General features: G+C 44.8%; 1 protein-coding gene across 1 annotated transcript in view; it reads left to right on the forward strand.

Moving 5' to 3' along the window:
- The window catches only part of LOC106561548 (cortactin-binding protein 2), a 111,935-nt gene that overhangs the window by 70,697 nt on the left and 24,235 nt on the right, over positions 1 to 17,003 (forward strand). Inside the window, 1 exon segment of the mRNA XM_014125626.2 lies at positions 5,441 to 5,668. Coding sequence (XP_013981101.2) covers positions 5,441 to 5,668 — 228 coding nt within the window.

Below are 17,003 nucleotides of genomic sequence, written 5' to 3' on the forward strand. Positions count from 1 at the left end.
TAGTGTCCCGAAGGCCTAGGTAATAATAACTACAGTAGCTTAGTATAGCTGTGTTTGCTAACTGACTCATAGATCATAGCAGTGCCCCAAATTCACCCACCGCTGCTCTCATGTCATGTCTGATGAAGACTCTTGCCCGATACAAAGTCATGCTGGGGCATTAAAAAGTACTTAAGAACTGATGGTTGATTTGTTACTGTCACGCTGGTATAAAGGATTTTGGAGACAGGCGCAGGAATACACAATAGGGGTTTTTAATACACCCAAAACAAAAACGTATACAAAACACTGGGCTGTACCCAAACAAAAGAGCGAGGGTAAACCTCGTTGAAATACACAGGACGATACCAGTAATACACTATAAAGCACGCAGCATAACAGCTGCACCAACACATAGGTACTCACACCACCAACGGACATGGGAACAATAACCGACAAAGACCGAGGGAACAGAGGGAGCATGTATAACATTCAGGGGAAATGGGAACCAGGTGTGTGTAATCAGACAGTCCGGGGTTGATGATAATGAATCCCGTTCAGTGAAGCCTCGAAAGCTGGTGACGTAGACCTCCGGAACTGGTGAACAGAATGAGCAGCAGTACCGGGGGGATCCATAACAGTTACCAGCAACCTTTCTGCCCATATCCAACCTTTTTATCTGCCCATTTCAGTGTTACAACCACCAGTATAGAACTAACAGATAAAACCCAGCATTAACTCTCCCCTCATCTCTACCAGGATAGTACTAACAGATTAAACCCAGCATTAACCCTCCCCTCATCTCCACCAGGATAGTACTAACAGATTAAACCCAGCATTAACCCTCCCCTCATCTCCACCAGGTAGTACTAACATATTAAACCCAGCATTAACCCTCCCCTCATCTCCACCAGGATAGTACTAACAGATTAAACCCAGCATTAACCCTCCCCTCATCTCCACCAGGTAGTACTAACATATTAAACCCAGCATTAACCCTCCCCTCATCTCCACCAGGATAGTACTAACAGATTAAACCCAGCATTAACCCTCCCCTCATCTCCACCAGGTAGTACTAACATATTAAACCCAGCATTAACCCTCCCCTCATCTCTACCAGGATAGTACTAACATATTAAACCCAGCATTAACCCTCCCCTCATCTCTACCAGGTAGTACTAACATATTAAACCCAGCATTAACCCTCCCCTCATCTCCACCAGGTAGTACTAACAGATTAAACCCAGCATTAACCCTCCCCTCATCTCTACCAGGATAGTACTAACAGATTAAACCCAGCATTAACTCTCCCCTCATCTCTACCAGGATAGAACTAACATATTAAACCCAGCATTAACCCTCCCCTCATCTCTACCAGGTAGTACTAACAGATTAAACCCAGCATTAACCCTCCCCTCATCTCCACCAGGTAGTACTAACATATTAAACCCAGCATTAACCCTCCCCTCATCTCCACCAGGATAGTACTAACAGATTAAACCCAGCATTAACCCTTCCCTCATCTCCACCAGGTAGTACTAACATATTAAACCCAGCATTAACTCTCCCCTCATCTCGACTAGGTAGTACTAACAGATTAAACCCAGCATTAACCCTCCCCTCATCTCCACCAGGTAGTACTAACAGATTAAACCCAGCATTAACTTTCCCCTCATCTCGACCAGGTAGTACTAACATATTAAACCCAGCATTAACCCTCCCCTCATCTCCCCTCTCACCTCCCCATGTAATCTAACACCAGACAATCATCATGGCTGCTGTAGAAGGGAGTGGGTGGACAGAACAGTGGAGCTCAGAAACTGGCCCTAGCCAGAGAGGGAATAGCGGGCACAGTATCCCTGTCTGGACTCGTCTTTCCCACGACCCGCTGAGCTAAGACTGTCCTGAGCAGAGTGCAAGGTCTGGGACTCAGCTGAGCTAAGACTGTCCTGAGCAGAGTGCAAGGTCTGGGACTCAGCTGAGCTAAGACTGTCCTGAGCAGAGTGCAAGGTCTGGGACTCAGCTGAGCTAAGACTGTCCTGAGCAGAGTGCAAGGTCTGGGACTCAGCTGAGCTAAGACTGTCCTGAGCAGAGTGCAAGGTCTGGGACTCAGCTGAGCTAAGACTGTCCTGAGCAGAGTGCAAGGTCTGGGTCTCAGCTTAGGCTGTGCTCAGGCAAAAGCATATATGTGGGTCTAGAACAGGGGTGGCCAGTTCTTATCCTGTAGAGCTACTGCTTCTGCAAACATTTAGTACTACAGACATGACCACAGACAAGACTACAGACATGACCACAGACATGATCACAGACATTGGTTTATTCGGATCCTCTTTTGCTTTTGCCGAAGCAGCAGCTATTCTTCCTGGTGTCCAAACAAAAACATAAAACACGACAAGTAACAAAACACTGATACAATGATAGACAAGGACAGTCACACACATTTAATTCAGCGATATACAATGCAATGTTATACAAACAATACAACTAAAGAATAATGTGTTTGTAGATTGTGTGTTAGAGTGTGATAGAGTGTGTTTGTGTCTGTGTGTGTCATTTCACAGTCCTTATTGTGCCGTGAGATGTTTTTTAAATCAATTTTTAAAGGGTCATTTTGCTGTTTGTTTGAGTAATTGGAGATGGAAGGGAGTTCCGTGCATTCATGGCTCTGTATAACACGGCATTGCCGTGAATTCGTTTTTTGACTTGGGGACTGTGAAGAGACCCTTGGTGGCATGTCTTGTGAGGTATGTATGTGTGTCAGAGCTGTATGTTATTTGATTATTCAGACAATCTGGAATTTTTATCACAGTAATAATTGTCATAAAAATTGAAGAGAAGCAGTTAATCTCACGTCAACCCTCAACCAGGAAAGACTGGCATGAATGTTGTTGATGTTAGTTCTGATAGTTAGTTTTGATTTGATTTGATTTGTATGTGCAGATAAGGGCAAGGCGTGCTGCTTTGTTTTGAGCCAGCTACTGTTTTGCTAGGTTTTTATTTGCTGCACTTGAACATATTACCAGAGAGTAATCAAGATGGTACAAGACCAGACCTGAATAACTAGTACAGTTGGTTTTTCTGTCAAAAATGCAGAACACCTTTTTATAACAGACATACCCCTCCCCATCTTCACAACAACTTTGTCAATATTTTACATTTGCATTTACATTTGAGTAATTTAGCAGACACTCTTATCCAGAGCGACTTACAGAAGAAATGAGGGTTAAGTGCCTATGACTTGACGATGATAATTGACCATCGAATGTTATACCTATGAGTTTAGCTTCCTCAACTTCCTCAGGAGTGTGGAATCAGCCACATACATACTCATTTTAGCTTTGTATAAGACCAGTGGCAAATCATTTATAAAAATAGAGAAGAGTAACGGCCCAAGACAACTGCCCTGAGGGACACCACACTGTACATATCTGATGTTAGACAAGCTTCAATTGCAGAACACTCTCAGGGTTCTACTGGATAAATAACTCTCCAAAAATGTGATGGCAAACCATGTAAAGCCATAGCAAGTGAGTTTTTTTCAATAACAATTTATGATCAATAACACCAAAGGCTGCACTGAAATCTAACAATACAGCTCCCAACTATCGTCTTATTATGCATTTATTTTAACCAATCATGCTGAAAGTCAACAGTTAACTTGTTCCAAAAAAATTGCATTGTATTTGGTCAAACACAATTCTCTCCATCACTTTACTAAGAACAGGCAGCAAACTGATTGGGTGGCTGTTAAAGCCAGCAAAGGGTGCTTTATTCTTTAGGCAGTGGAATTACTTTAGCTTCCTTCCACGCCTGTGGAGACACGTACTCTTTTAGACAAACACTGGCTTCATCAATAAGTGCATTGGTGACGTCGTCCCCACAGTAACTGTACGTACATACCCCAACCAGAAGCCATGGATTACAGGCAACATCCGCACTGAGCTAAGGGGTAGAGTTGCTGCTTTCAAGGAGCGGGACTCTAACCCGGAAGCTTATAAGAAATCCTGCTATGCCCTCCGACGAACCATCAAAAAGGCAAAGCATCAATAAAGGACTAAGATCGAATCGTACTACCATTGGAACACAGGAGTGATGGCTGCTGATAATGGGCCTCTGTACGCCTATGTAGATATTCCATAAAAAATCTGCAGTTTCCAGCTACAATAGTCATTTAGAACATTAACAATGTCTACACTGTATTTCTGATCAATTTGATGTTACTTTAATGGACGTAAAAATAGCTTTTCTTTCAAAAACAAGGACATTTCTAAGTGACCCCAAACTTTTGAACGGTAGTGTACATATTACCTCGACTAACCTGTACCCCGCACATTGACTCTGTACCGGTACCCCCTGCATATAGCCTCGCAATTGTTATATTACTGCTGCTCTTTAACTATTTGTTACTTTTATTTCTTATTTTTTACTGATCTATTTTTCTTAAAACGCCATTGTTGGTTAAGGGTTTGTAAGTAAGCATTTCACTGTAAGGTCTACACCTGTTGTATTCGGCGCATGTGCCAAACAACATTTTATTTTATTTTATTTGGTTAAGATATAGCAAATAGGGGTGTCATTTCAGTCTGCTACCATTCTCAATAGTTTCCCATCAAGGCTGTCTATACCTGGTGGCTTATCATTATTGATGGAAAACAATAATTTTTCCACCTCTCCTACACTAACTTGACCAAATTCAAAACAGCAATCCTCTTACATTATTAGATATTTTATACAAAAATATGATGGTTCACTGTTTAATGTTGTCATTTCACTTCTGAGTTTTTCCACATTACTAGTAAAATAGTCATTGAAATGATTGGCAATATCATGATAATGATAATCAATCAGAGCTCATATAGTAGTCATCAAACAAATACCTACCTAATGCACTTTGCTTTTAAGAATCAATCGGTTATATAAATCAAATAGTCATAGACTGATGTAATTCTTATAAAATGGTTATCTATACTTAACCCTCATTTGACTGTCTCTGTCTCTGTCTCTCTCTGTCTCTGTCTGTCTGTCTGTCTGTCTGTCTGTCTGTCTGTCTGTCTGTCTGTCTGTCTGTCTGTCTGTCTGTCTGTCTGTCTGTCTGTCTGTCTGTCTGTCTGTCTCTGTCTCGCTCTCTCTCTTTCTCTCTCTGTCTCTGTCTGTCTCGCTCTCTCTCTCTCTCTCTCTTTGTCTCTGTCTCTCTCTCTCTGACTCTGTCTGTCTGTCTGTCTGTCTGTCTGTCTGTCTGTCTGTCTGTCTGTCTGTCTGTCTGTCTGTCTGTCTGTCTGTCTGTCTGTCTGTCTGTCTGTCTGTCTGTCTGTCTGTCTCGCTCTCTCTCTCTCTCTCTCTCTCTCTCTCTCTCTATCTCTCTCCCTATCTCTGTGTATGAACATGACCAACATTTTTGGTCAGTGATTGATGTGATTCTTTTCAAATGTAACTCTCTCTGTCTTCCTCTATCTCTCCGTAGGCGCGGCGTAAGGACGTGTTCCTCCAGGAGCGCTACGGCCACTTCAGTCTGACCGACCCCTTCCTGGCCCTGCAGAGGGACTTTGACTGTGTCCCCGGGGGGGACAAAGAACGCAGGCCAGTTGGCTCCAGCCCCATCTCAGTCCTGGAGGCAGTCATGGCGCACTGCAGGAAGATGCAGGAGAGGATGTCAGCACAGCTGGCTGCTGCCGAGAGCAGGCAGAAGAGGGTATACGATGCTACGATACAATAGCAAACTCGTTAACTTACAGTATATCGACTTAAAGTTAACACTGCATAACTGTATATTATGCAGACACCTACGTGCACACCTATGTGCACTTTACACATTGATTGGTTTGTGTGTTTACTAGTTTGAGTGTGAATGGGATGTGTTTGAAGGACTTCCACATTTGGCTTATGTCCTGTTTGTTTGTGTGTGTGTGTGTGTGTGTGTGTGTGTGTGTGTGTGTGTGTGTGTGTGTGTGTGTGTGTGTGTGTGTGTGTGTGTGTGTGTGTGTGTGTGTGTGTGTGTGTGTGTGTGTGTGTGTGTGTGTGTATAAGAGAGATAAAGTATGTATCTAAAAGAGAGATAGTGTATATATTAGGGTTGGGCTTTATAAACTTGATCTCCACTATAAAAAGCATCTAGACATTATCTCACATTTCTTTTAGACTAACATTTAGTTTTCAACAGCGGAGATTTGTACGAACCTTGCTGTCTGTATCTCCATCTCCAATATCTCCAATATTGTTTCAATATTCAAATTCGATCTCCAGCGGTCGCATAGTAATGAACGTGTCAGGAGCTGGGATGAGACAAAGAGGCAGGCAGCTTTTCTCAGCCAGTCAAAATCATGAATCAGTATCATTTTTATGGATATATACAAAGAAATATCAATAGAGAGCAGGCAAAATGAAATGAAGTGCAGATAGTTTGCTGTCTTTCCAGCTTCAGTTTGAAGTTATTGTGTTATCTGTGTTGTTGGCTAGCCCCTCTGAACAACAGTGTCCTGACGAGAGAGCACATTTTCTATGCCAGGTGAAATCATTAGCTCAATTTTATGGATGTATCCAAATAAATGTCACTAGAAAACAGCTTAAACAAATGTAAATGCAGATACTTTGTTGTAATTCTGGCTGCACTGTTTGACGTGACTGTAAATTAGTTGTAGTTGGCTAGCTAGCAAGCAAGGGATAAGAAGGTTTCCAGCCAGTATGGCAATAGAACATTTAGAACATACAAATCGATACAGAACAAAAATACTTAATGACTGGGTCGCGTCTCTGGAAACCGAACCGATAGAACAAACGACCAGCCGGTTTGGGAAGCAACCCTAGATTTGTGTCTGGACTATATCTTGTGGAAGGATGAAATAGTATAAATAAATTCATCAAAATAACATTTTTAATAAAAAATTGTAAATAATTATTTGAATATGTTGGTAACCCATTGTATAAAAGTGATAATGCCCTCGAAGCCAGTGTTTGAAGGATATATATGCATGGTTTGCAGTACGTTCAAATGGCTCTCCTTTGAAGTAGTGACGCGCGACATATGCCTAGTTTCCTGAAACGAGTCACGTATATCCTCCAAACACCGGCTTCTCAGGCATTATCACTTACAGTGCCTTCAGAAAGTATTCAGACCTCTTGACTTTTTCCACATTTTGTTACGGTACAGCCGAAAATGGATTTAAAATAATAATTATCCCAGAAATCTACAAACAATACCCCATAATGACAAACTGAAAACAGATTGTCGAAATTTTTGCAAATGTATTTTAAAAAATTAAACAGAAATACCTTATTTACATAAGTATTCAGACCCTTTGCTATGAAACTTGAAGTTGAGCTCAGGTGCATCATGTTTACATTAATCCACCTTTGAGATCTTTCCTCAACTTGATTGGCGTCCACCTGTGGTAAATTGAATTGATTGGACACACACCTGTCTATATAAGGTCCCACAGTTGACAGTGCATGTCAGAGCAAAAACCAAGCCATGAGGTGAAAGGAATTGTCTGTAGAGCTCCGAGACAGAATTACGTCGAGGCACAGATCTGGGGAAGGGTACGAAAAAAATTCTGCAGCAGTGAAGGTCCCCAAGAACACAGTGGACTCTTAAATGGAAGAAGTTTGGAACCACCAAGACTCTTCCTACAGCTGGCTGCCAGGCCAAACTGAGCAATCGGGGGAGAAGGGGAGGTGACCATGAACCCAATGGTCACTCTGACAGAGCTCTAGAGTTCCTCTGTGGGGATGGGAGTACCTTCCAGAAGGACAACCATCTCTGCAGCACTCCACCAATCAGGCCTTTATGGTAGTGGCCAGACGGAAGCCACACCTCAGTAAAAGGCACATGACAGCCCGCTTGGAGTTTGCCAAAAGGCACCTAAAGACTCTCAGACCATGAGAAACAAGATTCTCTGGTCTGATGAAACCAAGATTGAACTCTTTGGCCTGAATGCAAAGCGTCACGTCTGGAGGAAACCTGGTGCCATCCCTACGGTAAAGCATGGTGATGGCAGCATCATGCTGTGGGGATGTTTTGCAGCGGCAGGGACTGGGAGACTAGTCGGGATCGAGGGAAAGATGAGCGGAACAAAGTACCCGAGAGATACTTGATGAAAACCTCCTCCTGAGCGCTCAGGACCTCAGACTGGAGCGAAGGTTCACCTTCCAACAGGACAACGACCCTAAGCACACAGCCAAGATAACGCAGGAGTGGCTTCGGGACAAGTCTCTGAATGTCCTTGAGTGGCCCAGCCAGAGCCCGGATTTGAACCCGATGGAACAGCTCTGGAGAGACCTGAAAATAGCTGTGCAGTGACGCTCCCCATCCAACCTGACAGCACTTGAGAGGATCTGCAGAGAAGAATGGGAGAAACTCCCCAAATACAGGTGTGCCAAGCTTGTAGCGTCATACCCAAGAAAACTCAAGACTGTAATCACTGCCGAAGGTGCTTCAACAAAGTACTGAATAAAGGGTCTGAATATTTTGTAAATGTCATATTTCAGTTTTTTTTTTATCCATTTGCAAAAAAAAATCTAAACCTGTTTTTGCTTTGTTATTATGGGATATTGCGTGTAGATTGATGAGGGAAAATCAATTTAATCAGTTTTAGAATAAGGCTGTAATGTAACAAAATGTGGAAAAAGACAAAGGGTCTAAATACTTTCTGAAGGCACTGTAAGTATTGAAATAGGCTACAGCAAATAGGATTAGGCCAATTACTCAGAATGTCACTTGTTGTGCTGCCCTGCTGTGAGACTCTTTGTTTTACTGCACGGTGCCAGTCAAGTTGAAATAGGCTAAACCATCGTCTGTCACATCACAATGTCGTCACCATCGACGATGGCTGTCAATCATCGTAGATAGACGCCCAACCCTAGTATATGTATATCCAGACCTCTGAGTCTCAGGATATATGAATAACTCTACATCCAGGTGTGTGCTCTCTCTCTCTCTCTCTCTCTCTCTCTCTCTCTTACTCTCTTCTCTCTCTCTCTCTCTCTCTCTCTCTCTCTCTTTCTCTCTCGCTATCTCTCTTACTCTCTCCTCTCTCTCTCTCGCTTCTCTATATTCTCTCCTCTCTCTCTCTCGCTTCTCTATATTCTCTCTCTCTCGCTTCTCTATATTCTCTCTCTTCTCTCTCTCTCTCTCTATTCCAGGAGAGGTAGTGGTTGAGGGATGGAGTGGGCGAGGGTGTATGTAAGAGAGGTTGGCAGGGTGAATGAGGGAGTGTGAGTGGGAGGGGGGGATATTTAAGTGTGTGTGCCGCTTTTGTCTCTATGTGGTGCATGCTTGCGTGTAAGAATGTGTGTGTTCCAAGGTTATTATAGTCAACTGAAACAAACATTAAAATGAATTATATAAAAACTATGTAGTAAACTGAAATACAATAATTAACAGACCAGTTTGAAAAACTAAACTTATTATCTTTGACTCCAAAACTAACTAAAGTCAAATATAAACCATCATGTATTATGTTCAGCGTTTTGAGGGTTTTCAAGCTACTGAAGCTGGTGGATAAATATGACCAGTAGATGGCGATGTTTCAAATAGGCCTAGCTTGTGCATCACTATCACTAGCTATCGCTAGCTAACAGGGGAAAAAATCATCTAGGTATTTAAGTTCATTCTGTTTTTTTAAACAACATTTTTAAAGCATTGGATTGGTGTAAACATGGGCGAGAGAGTTTCCTTCTGTAACGAAGTTAAGAACGTGCCTTAATCTCACTCCACAGCTAACTTGAAATTTTAGCTATTTTTCTATAGGTCCAACGGTTGGGTGGTCAAGTGTGTCTGCGAGCCGAGAATCACTGGTTCGAGCGCCGTATGGGGACAGGGACAGTGGAGGAAGCAGCACACTGACGTCCGTTTCACTGGTGCCGTGACTCGGATTGACAGTTCAGCTCAGCTCAACGGCTGGGGTCGCTCACTGTGTAGTTAGTTTAAAAGGGGTGAGTTTAACGGACTTAAGAATGTACCTACCGTAAGCTCACTCCACAGCTAACTTGAAATGTCACTGACGGAGCTATTGAATTAGGTATTTCTTGATAGCTCAAACAGTTGGTATGTTGTCTGCAAGCAGAGGATCATCGGTACGGGGACAGTGGAGGAAGCTACACTGTTGGCCGCAAACTGACATCCATTTCACTTCCATATGTTTTGCACCATCTCTACTTTATAATTTAAACCTAACCTCAACTATGACATGACCCATCACCTTATGTATTACTGCCCCACAGTTGCAAAGTGACTTCCCCAAAAAACACACACAAATATATTCTACACAAATGGCTCCTAGCCTCCCACGAATGCTTTCTGTCTCTAACACTAAAACTAAAATGAAATCATATAAAAACGAAATATAAATATATTTTTATTCAACTTAAACAAAATAAAAAAATATGCAAATCAGGTCTGAAAAATAACTGAAACTAAACTGAATTTAAAAAAAATCCCCAAATGAATAGAAATAAAAGTGAATATAAAAACATCCAACTATAATAACCTTGGTGTCATTCATGCAACTGTGTGTGTGCGCAAGTGTGTAAGCGCACCTGTGTGTGATAAGTGATAATTACACAGCTCTCCTTGTCCTGCTCCTAAACCCTTCCACCAGTCACACAACCAGCTCCCGAACCCTTCCACCAGTCACAGAGCCTGCTTCTTAACCCTTCCACCAGTCACAGAGCCTGCTTCTGAACCCTTCCACCAGTCACAGAACCAGCTCCCGAACCCTTCCACCAGTCACAGAGCCTGCTTCTGAACCCTTCCACCAGTCACAGAGCCTGCTCCTAAACCCTTCCACCAGTCACAGAGCCTGCTCCTAAACCCTTCCACCAGTCACAGAGCCTGCTCCTATACCCTTCCACCAGTCACAGAGCCTGCTTCTGAACCCTTCCACCAGTCACAGAGCCTGCTCCTAAACCCTTCCACCAGTCACAGAGCCTGCTTCTGAACCCTTCCACCAGTCACAGAGCCTGCTCCTATACCCTTCCACCAGTCACAGAGCCTGCTCCTAACCCTTCCACCAGTCACAGAGCCTGCTCCTAACCCTTCCACCAGTCACAGAGCCTGCTCCTAACCCTTCCACCAGTCACAGAGCCTGCTTCTGAACCCTTCCACCAGTCACAGAGCCTGCTCCTATACCCTTCCACCAGTCACAGAGCCTGCTCCTAACCCTTCCACCAGTCACAGAGCCTGCTCCCGAACCCTACCACCAGTCACAGAGCCTGCTCCCGAACCCTTCCACCAGTCACAGAGCCTGCTCCTAAACCCTTCCACCAGTCACAGAGCCAGCTCCTAAACCCTTCCACCAGTCACAGAGCCTGCTCCTAAACCCTTCCACCAGTCACAGAGCCAGCTCCTGAACTCTTCCACCAGTCACAGAGCCTGCTCCTAAACCTTTCCACCAGTCACAGAGCCTGCTCCTGAACCCTTCCACCAGTCACAGAACCAGCTCCTAAACCTTTCCACCAGTCACAGAGCCAGCTCCCGAACCCTTCCACCAGTCACAGAGCCTGCTCCTATACCCTTCCACCAGTCACAGAGCCTGCTCCTAAACCCTTCCACCAGTCACAGAGCCTGCTCCTGAACCCTTCCACCAGTCACAGAGCCTGCTCCTAAAGCCTTCCACCAGTCACAGAGCCTGCTCCTAAACCCTTCCACCAGTCACAGAGCCTGCTCCTAAACCCTTCCACCAGTCACAGAGCCTGCTCCTGAACCCTTCCACCAGTCACAGAGCCTGCTTCTGAACCCTTCCACCAGTCACAGAACCAGCTCCCGAACCCTTCCACCAGTCACAGAGCCTGCTTCTGAACCCTTCCACCAGTCACAGAGCCTGCTCCTAAACCCTTCCACCAGTCACAGAGCCTGCTCCTAAACCCTTCCACCAGTCACAGAGCCTGCTCCTATACCCTTCCACCAGTCACAGAGCCTGCTTCTGAACCCTTCCACCAGTCACAGAGCCTGCTTCTGAACCCTTCCACCAGTCACAGAGCCTGCTCCTAAACCCTTCCACCAGTCACAGAGCCTGCTTCTGAACCCTTCCACCAGTCACAGAGCCTGCTCCTATACCCTTCCACCAGTCACAGAGCCTGCTCCTAACCCTTCCACCAGTCACAGAGCCTGCTCCTAACCCTTCCACCAGTCACAGAGCCTGCTCCTAACCCTTCCACCAGTCACAGAGCCTGCTTCTGAACCCTTCCACCAGTCACAGAGCCTGCTCCTATACCCTTCCACCAGTCACAGAGCCTGCTCCTAACCCTTCCACCAGTCACAGAGCCTGCTTCTGAACCCTTCCACCAGTCACAGAGCCTGCTCCTAACCCTTCCACCAGTCACAGAGCCTGCTCCTGAACCCTACCACCAGTCACAGAGCCTGCTCCCGAACCCTTCCACCAGTCACAGAGCCTGCTCCTAAACCCTTCCACCAGTCACAGAGCCTGCTCCTAAAGCCTTCCACCAGTCACAGAGCCAGCTCCTGAACTCTTCCACCAGTCACAGAGCCAGCTCCTAAACCTTTCCACCAGTCACAGAGCCTGCTCCTAAACCCTTCCACCAGTCACAGAACCTGCTCCTGAACCCTTCCACCAGTCACAGAACCAGCTCCTAAACCTTTCCACCAGTCACAGAGCCAGCTCCCGAACCCTTCCACCAGTCACAGAGCCTGCTCCTATACCCTTCCACCAGTCACAGAGCCTGCTCCTAAACCCTTCCACCAGTCACAGAGCCTGCTCCTGAACCCTTCCACCAGTCACAGAGCCTGCTCCTAAAGCCTTCCACCAGTCACAGAGCCTGCTCCTAAACCCTTCCACCAGTCACAGAGCCTGCTCCTAAACCCTTCCACCAGTCACAGAGCCTGCTCCTGAACCCTTCCACCAGTCACAGAGCCTGCTCCTAAACCCTTCCACCAGTCACAGAGCCTGCTCCTGAACCCTTCCACCAGTCACAGAGCCTGCTCCTAAAGCCTTCCACCAGTCACAGAGCCTGCTCCTAAACCCTTCCACCAGTCACAGAGCCTGCTCCTAAAGCCTTCCACCAGTCACAGAGCCTGCTCCTAAACCCTTCCACCAGTCACAGAGCCAGCAGATCCAGAGACTCTCTCCAACTGGGCTTGTCTGGCCGCAGAGACACCTCTGTTAGCCAGCACTCACTGTGTGCTCCAGTTAAGCACTGAGACACACAGCCGGCTAGCCAGGCCAATACTGGACAATAGCCAGGGGAGGAGGAGGAGAGGGAAGGATAGAGGAGGAAAGAATGGGAGAATGAAAGCGGTAGAGGAAGAGTGGGAGGTGAAGGAGGAGTATTGACACATGGATCCTGTTCCAATACTAATTCGGTTCCAAACCATTTTGCTACATTGTGTCCTACTGAACATGAACCAGCCATTGACACAATACAAGCTGCTACTGCTCCATTGTGACCCAGTGTCACTACAGCAGCACAGCATGGAGTCTAAAACACTAACATCTCTTGGCTAATTTTCTCCATTACCTCCCTGCTTGTCCCCCCTTACTCCCCCCTTTCCTCCCCTGAATGTCCCCCACTGTCATCAGTAGGAACAGATTTCCCCAGCCCCTTCTCCATCCCTCCCTCCCTCTCTCTCTCCAACCCTCCTCACCTTCCTCACCCTTATCCCCTCCCTTCCACTCCTGGAATAAATCACCAATGTACCATCGTTGTTATGGTGACCGGTCCTTTGATTGCATGGTTGTAGCTAGCTATTACATCCGCCACACACCAGAACATGACAACAACATGAGAGATATGAAACAAATCATTATCGCTGGCCCTTGAATAATAACATACTGTGACATAACATGAACAAAGCCATTTGAGTAGTATAGCTCAAGTCTTGGTTGCTAGACTGCAGAACAAACCCAACGTTTTATTCTATACTATGATTATGCATGTTTCTCTGAGTAAGCTTCTTGGAGTATTGATGTGTTTTAAAGCCATTCACCCATATGTAACACGCTTTGGTGGACGCAGCCATGAAGGCTGTGTACTGGCATAATGAAGGCCCTGCATCATGGATGAATCATGAAGAACAGGGTAGAGTTCAATCCATGAGGTGGCACACGTGATGCTGGTGGGGTGTACACATGATGCTGGTGAGGTGTACACGTGATGCTGGTGAGATGTACACATGATGTTGGTGAGGTGTACATGAGTTATTGGTGAGGTGTACATAGGTTGTTGGTGAGGTGTACACATGATGTTGGTGAGGTGTACACATGATGTTGGTGAGGTGTACACATGATGTTGGTGAGGTGTACACATGATGTTGGTGAGGTGTACACATGATGTTGGTGAGGTGTACACATGATGTTGGTGAGGTGTACATGAGTTATTGGTGAGGTGTACACATGATGTTGGTGAGATGTACACATGATGTTGGTGAGGTGTACACATGATGTTGGTGAGATGTACACATGATGTTGGTGAGATGTACACATGATGTTGGTGAGATGTACACATGATGTTGGTGAGATGTACACATGATGTTGGTGAGGTGTACACATGATGTTGGTGAGGTGTACACATGATGTTGGTGAGATGTACACATGATGTTGGTGAGGTGTACACATGATGTTGGTGAGGTGTACACATGATGTTGGTGAGATGTACACATGATGTTGGTGAGATGTACACATGATATTGGTGAGGTGTACACATGATGTTGGTGAGATGTACACATGATGTTGGTGAGATGTACACATGATGTTGGTGAGATGTACACATGATCTTGGTGAGGTGTACACATGATGTTGGTGAGGTGTACACATGATGTTGGTGAGATGTACACATGCTGTTGGTGAGATGTACACATGATGTTGGTGAGATGTACACATGATGTTGGTGAGGTGTACACATGATGTTAGTTAGGTGTACACATGATGTTGGTGAGGTGTACACATGATGTTGGTGAGATGTACACATGATGTTGGTGAGATGTACACATGATGTTGGTGAGATGTACACAGGTTGTTGGTGAGGTGTACACAGGTTGTTGGTGAGGTGTACACATGATGTTGGTGAGATGTACACATGATGTTGGTGAGGTGTACACATGATGTTGGTGAGATGTACACATGATGTTGGTGAGGTGTACACATGATGTTGGTGAGGTGTACACATGATGCTGGTGAGGTGTACACATGATGCTGGTGAGATGTACACATGATGTTGGTGAGATGTACACATGATGTTGTTGAGTTGTACACATGATGCTGATGAAGTGTACACAGGGGGTGGACAATACAAGTAAATGAAATGGTCCTATAGGGGTAATAAAGACTATTCTAAGATATTATCCTAAATGGGAGAAATTACAATATTTTATCAAGTCATCATATCTCACCATATTACTGTATAATAATACTATTAGAAGTGCTTCATTTTAAAAGGATGTCATTCTGTTGCTGTTCAGCTTCCTAGGAGCTATTCAGATTCATAACAATGACATAGCATTGACTCAGTCAATCAGCCAGAGATGATATGTGTTCATTCCAGTGAGGATTACAGGGGGGGCAGCCAGGCAGCATAAAGGATATCAGCCTCAGTGTTTGGGCTCGTTAGAGTAGCGGGGCAGGCAATCGCTCAGAATGTCCAGCTAAGCCTGTACCCTCTCTGCCCACGCACAGCTAACAATAGCAGCCACACTCCAGATATAATCGCCCGGGGTTGACAAGTCATTGAAATTCAATCATGTTTAAAATGTTAGATTCCCTCGTCCTTTTTCTGTCTGTGTGAGCGTAGTTCATCCAGTAACTGTTTCTTCTTGTGTGGTCTTTCACATATTGACTCACTGTTTCTGCTGTTTCTCTGTAACTAATAATTCAATCCCTATTCTAAAATGGAGAGGCTATTATTGGTGTGTTGTAATGGGCCTAGTTTGTAATGAACCTCTTGGGAGGTTCCCATTGCTTGGAAGGCAGTCACGGTTCGTCCTTTATTTAAAGGGGGAGATCAAGCTGATCCTAACTGTTACAGGCCTATTTCTATTTTGCCCTGATTATCAAAAGTGTTGGAAAAACTTGTGCAATCTAGTTTCCGCTTAGGTTATGGACGTGTCACTGCAACCTAAAGGTCCTAAATTATGTCACCATTGCCCTTGATTCTAAGCAATGTTGTGCTGCTATTTTTATTGACTTGGCCAAAGATTTTGATACGGTAGACCATTCCATTCTTGTGGGCTGGCTAAGGAGTATTGTTGTCTCTGAGGGGTCTTTGGCCAGCCACTGCCTGTCACCAAGGGAGTACACCTAGGCTCAATCCTAGGCCCCACGCTCTTCTCAATTTACATCAACAACATAGTTCAGGCAGTAGAAAGCCCTGTCATTCATTTATATGCAGATGATACAGTCTTATACTCAGCTGGCCCCTCCTCGGATTGTGTGTTAAACACTCAACAGCAAAGCCTTCTTAGTGTCCAAGAAGCTTTCTCTGCCCTTAACCTTGTTCTGAACACCTCTTAAGCAACGGTCATGTGGTTTGGTAAGAAGAATGCCCCTCTCCCCACTGGTGTGATTACTACCTCTGAGGGTTTAGAGCTTGAGGTAGTCACCTTATACAAGTACTTGGGAGTATGGCTAGACGGAACACTGTCCTTTTCTCAACACATATCAAAGCTGCAGGCTAAGGTTAAATCTAGACTTGGTTTCCTCTATCTAAATCGCTCCTCTTTCACCCCAGCTGCCAAACTAACCCTGATTCAGATGACCATCCTACCCATGCTAGATTACGGAGACGTAATTTATAGATCGGCAGGTAAGGGTGCTCTCGAGCGGCTAGATGTTCTTTACCATTCGGACATCAGATTTGCCACCCATGCTTCTTATAGGACACGTCACTGCACTCCATACAGTGCCTTCGGAAAGTATTCAGACCCCTTGACCTTTTCCACATTTTGTTAGGTTACAGCTTTATTTTAAAATTGATTAAATCGTTTTTTTCCCCCTCATCAATCTACACACATTACCCCATAATGACAAAGAAAAAACTGGTACTTTAGACATTTCTGCTAATTTATTAAAAATTTAAAATGG

This window comes from Salmo salar, chromosome ssa10 (assembly GCF_905237065.1).
Source record: "Salmo salar chromosome ssa10, Ssal_v3.1, whole genome shotgun sequence".
NCBI classification, from domain to species: domain Eukaryota; kingdom Metazoa; phylum Chordata; class Actinopteri; order Salmoniformes; family Salmonidae; genus Salmo; species Salmo salar.